This window comes from Opisthorchis viverrini (genome assembly GCF_000715545.1).
Source record: "Opisthorchis viverrini unplaced genomic scaffold opera_v5_64, whole genome shotgun sequence".
In the NCBI taxonomy this organism is placed as follows: domain Eukaryota; kingdom Metazoa; phylum Platyhelminthes; class Trematoda; order Opisthorchiida; family Opisthorchiidae; genus Opisthorchis; species Opisthorchis viverrini.
This window is the reverse complement of record NW_008751720.1, coordinates 1,329,633-1,334,607: the sequence shown is the minus strand read 5'-3', so window position 1 is coordinate 1,334,607 and position 4,975 is coordinate 1,329,633. Positions and strand designations below refer to the sequence as shown.

General features: G+C 45.5%; 1 protein-coding gene across 1 annotated transcript in view; it reads left to right on the top strand.

Annotated features, from left to right (window-relative positions):
* T265_13411 (hypothetical protein) overlaps window positions 1-2,901 on the top strand; it is a gene marked incomplete at both ends in the record, with an annotated part of 8,467 nt that extends 5,566 nt beyond the window's left edge. The window contains 2 exon segments of the mRNA XM_009168765.1: window positions 2,631-2,719; window positions 2,725-2,901. Coding sequence (XP_009167029.1) covers window positions 2,631-2,719; window positions 2,725-2,901 — 266 coding nt within the window.
* Window positions 2,902-4,975: the final 2,074 nt, after the last annotated feature.

The window sequence follows — 4,975 nt, the reverse complement described above, 5'->3', positions numbered from 1 at the left end:
TTCGTACCCCTCTGCCAGGCTGGCCTCCCCTCTGCTTACAGCACTATCTTCGGTAAACGATGGTTCGGCATACGTAACACATGTCCCAAACAACGCAGCTTCTGGTGCTGGACACATTCCTCAATGGAAGTACCCGTTACACAACCGAAAACACTCTTTCTCAGAAGGAGAATAATCTCGCAAGATTAATGAAACTCCCATTTGAGAAATCGTTGCTCAAGGAGCCAGTAATCCAACGGCACTACATAGATCCCTTGTTTGAAGGCAGGGTGGCACTATATTCTGTCTTAGTGCGAGTTAACCACGCTGCCGACCAGACACTCGTGACCGAACACTTGTGTCCAAACTGCTAACCAAGAGGTCACGTGTTCGAGATTCGTGAGATGCGCATTGCTGACGATTCCCAATAAGGACGAACAGTGCTTCTCGGCTTTTCAGTATAGACCGGCTTCACTTACAGGACAAAGCCTACCTTAGAGTTTAGGCCGCTAATCATACTTAACAAGTTGGATGTCAGTGCGCGATCTGCATGAAAGTTAGGTACAGGGTCAGGTGTGTCTCAAAGTCCGTTCTATGGTTCACGACACGTACACTTTTGCCAACAGAGTTGACTTCTGGAGGACTGGGGTTTACGGTTTGGTTTCATTTTGAAACTTCAAAGACATGGTGCGTAGTAAGCTTGTTCCTAAAAAAAAGTAATGGTTATTTGGATGAATTTAGTGATAGTGTGGCCTTTCGTAAGATCTTCACATCATTGCCGAGTCGATAACGAAAGGTCATAATCAAGATAAACGGCACTGAAGTCGATCAGGCTAACCTAACACAAGTTCTTTTAGAATCCACATCCTCAAAACCTAGCTTTTATATCCGAAGATGACCTCAGTAGCTCGACAGTAGGCATTGCAAGCAACATAAACCTAAAAAAACTCATGTGTTTATGGTCAATTTCCTTCCACGTAAGGCTTGTATGATAATGTGCCGGAATACTGGTAGCAAGAGGGGGGGGGTTGGGGGTAACTGACGGTGGATCTGCTCGTGAAGTTTGAAAACCTTTCGCCGGAATTCGAGGAAACATCATCATCTACATCTGGAAGGATGTCGATCACCCAATGAACTGCAAGCTTGGCAGAACGATCGACCACAAAGGCCTGCCTAAATCGCTGCTTGAGTTTGTCCCTGGATCTTTTATCCAGGGAACTTGTAAACAACAAGTTTTACCATGCACTTAAATGGCCGGGCATAAGAAAGGCTATCTTTCTATCGTTTGGGTTCAGTACCCACGTTACCTGGTCCGTTGCCCTGTTGACTGCCAGACAATCGATGGCTACACTGTTTACAGCCTAGAATGGCTTCATCTGAAAATTCGTCGTCGTCGTCAAATGTAGAGGAAGCTGTATTCACACCAAGTATATCATATCAGAATGTCACCCAGTCCCTTCCACTGTTGCTAACTCCTTTCAAGATCAAACGCTTCATCCCGCAAGATGCGCACTCACTCGTGCGTCGTGCGAAATCTACGGATTAGGTATCAAGCCGTTTTGTTCACGTGAACGTCACAATTTACAATTCCTATCCTCTGTTCACAATACATGTATGGCGGAAACTTCCAGGGTCAATCTTACCTCCTCGTACAACCTCTATCACCAGGAAATTTTGGAAAAATCACAGCTTGAACAAGTACACTGAGATGTGTGACGGCGAGGGTGAACAGGCTGGTGAAGTAAACGCATTCAAAGTGTGGAAAAGAGGACGCTGCGCTTCATACAGCTAACATGTTCAGTCGTATGTAACTGCCAGACTGGCCAATTCATGGTCCCTACTATTAAATTCCTGAGGAGAACATTAGCACAACGAGTACACACACGATACTACTGCTGTAATTTACGATCGACCAACTACATGTTAAGCGCAAAACTCTCAGTTCTACTTCGTGTGATGCCATCAGCTGACAATAAATAGCAATTACTACCTCCTGAAGGCAATGACTCATTAATCGGACGGTCGGAAAGCTTCAATGGGGATGTGGGTAGTCCTGTCGCGTCACAAATCTCGTGTTTCTGGACTAAGTAGTCCAATAAAACCGTGGTCAATAAGATGCTTCCACATGGTGCTTTCTGCAATCGGATAAACAAAAGGATGTTATCTGCTTAGAAAGAACAGTGACGGTGAGTGGCGCATGGGGCTTCGCCAAGAATCTTCTCCAAGCAAAAATACACGTATCAGACTTTCCCAGCAGGAACACGCTTTTTCGAACGAAGGACTTTTAGAGTAATGCACACAACAAGTCTCCTGGAATAGGAGCACTTTCAACGGCTTCTGGATTTTCAGATGGCTCTTTTGAACTCGATTAAATTTCCAGTCTAGCGTAGCCATTGTGTCGGATGTTTAGTACTCGTCCACATCGTCTAGGCCTTGATTTCGTCCTTCGTTTCCGTTCACTTCAGTCCGTAGGGCCACTGTGACTTATATTGAGCGCATCCCGGGCCGCGTCACGTCACACATAGACTTGATGAGTCACAGAGCACGGTTCCGGTGTTGCTGATTGTCTTCAAGCACATTCAACCATTTGGCATGGGGCTTTCCTAAATCCCGGGCCGCGTCACGTCACACGAAGACTTGATGAGTCACAGAGCACGGTTCCGGTGTTGCTGATTGTCTGCAAGCACATTCAACCATTTGGCATGGGGCTTTCCTAATATTGGGCGAGATGGCTCAAGTGGTTAGAGTGCGAATCTACTGACCGGAAGGTCCGTGGTTCGAAACCGATCTCTGTCTCTCGACTTCCCCTGTCTGGGCTTGACCTGCCTGGCAGTATCCAAATCCTCATGCTTCGTTCTGGTGGCTTGGAAGCTAGGCACCGAACGCGTGTTACAGATGAATGACTACATGCTATCTTCCTAGCATTACTCCCCCCTTGGAAATTACGTAGGCTACCCGGAGAATCCCAAAACACATCTACTTCAAATATGGGGAACTGCTCTCAAAACCGTTCGACCCTTGTACCTGATAGGGCACAGATAATACCGTTGCTTTCTAGGCTATTTTCACTAATAAAACCAACACACCAACTCTGTAGTAGAAGCATGTGCACTCGTGTTAAAAAGACCTTACAGTAGCTTACGAAACTTCCCAAAAAGGCACGAAAAGTTTCCCAGAGGAGCATTGTGTTCTCCAATGAATCTAAAAGGGCATCACACAGTGCCCATGTCTAGTGTCTCCGTATGGGCTTACTCATACGTGTGGTGAGTAATCTTCTGGAATGTGAGCAGCGAATCGGGCAGAGATAGTTACATACTGCACACACCATCAGCGTGGGCTATCAAATCCGAATAGGAAGGTGCTACATGTGCGTACAAATTACGACACCGATGAGTACGGAGCAGCGAAGCGCAACGAATGACCGCGGAGTGTTTGGGCAATAAGCAGAAGTGGCAAGAAGTGGTACTCGCGTTTAAGATGTGACTAGCCACCAAGCCCTGTTCCTAGACTGCCGCCTTTAAGATCTCCATGAAGTGCCTGCTTCAGACTTTTCAATCGAAGAAGAAACGCCAAGTTCCGAGAGAAATAGCAGTGGTACGTCAACTCTTTAGGTTGCTCAAATTTGTCGAGTTCCAGAAGTTGGGACATCTCAACAGCCTGATGACAATTACCCGGGGGACTGTACACGCCAAGGCTCCGTTCTTCTTCGAGAAATTCTTGGGTAGTCCAGTTCACAGGCATTTCAGAAATTAGTTACCAACGGCCAAAAAGATGCATATAGGAACAAGTTTCTTCATATCCTAAGAGGCAACACAGCCTAGCTGAGTGGCATCAGTCATCTATCTTCGGCGAGTCACTTAAATGAAGTTGGAAGTAAACTGCCTGTCCTCATCATCAGTGATAGATTTCGCATCAGAAAGGCGAAACACCAACCGTTTGGTGGATGTCAACCACCTTTTGGATAAATAGGGCAACCTTGTTGGACAATTCATCCAAAAATATGCCTTTTAGGGAACGGTGCCTTCTCCGGAACCAGTTTCAAACAAAAACATCAACTAACTGCATTTTGAACTCCTGTCGTGTACCAGACTGGGAGTTTGAAATTCAAACATGGCTTCCAGAAGCTAGTAGTAATGCGGAGTAGCGTGGAATCCACAGTTCCACTTTTCACGGTCACAGATTGTTTAAACCTATCGGTTGCACCCATAATTTAAGTTCAAATTTCCTGCCAATCGAAATAGTCATTCTTAGACATCGTGTTCCTCATTCTTGGCTCCCATCGACGATTCACATATCTCTCGTGACACAGGGAGCAGCGTGCATTGTGTTGACCAGCAAGTAAATAAGACAACTTTCGGTGGTCTTCAAACGAGGAATCAGTTAAAATGGCTCCCTCTGGTGTGGAGTTCTGGCTGAGGACAAGGACCCAGTCATCTGAATACCCCTGTGGTCAAACAACCAGTTTTACTAGGTGTAAACGAGTTTATTTTTTCATAGAAGTGTAAAATATTGGTCAGCTTTTAAACCAGTCCCTTTTGGTTCAAGATTTTAAATCCAGTACGTCTAGATATTGGCAACTCGGGTGGATTTACTCACAACTGACTAATAGGCGCTACCAATCAAAGACAGGTCGCTGCAGGCCTGAATCTTGGCCGAAACATCTGTCTCATTGAATTTGCTACCCACTGAGTCATTTTCATTTCCCGGAGGCCCCAACATTATAACCTATTATAACCTATTGTATCGTAGCAAGCAGATGATTTAAACACTCGTTATGACCGAAGCGAACCAGACGCACTAGGGTTGTATATATAGTATAGTATAGTACAGCATAGTTGTAGTAACGGTATTTTCCTCAGCTTAGTTCTCGGTCTGAGTCTCCCAAGCTAGCGTCCACGTCAAAACAACCACCAAAGGTGCACAAGGTCTACTAACGCCCAAAACGAAATCATGAACAGTTGTGCAGCGCTTCGTATATATAGCGTAAGCGGTTATA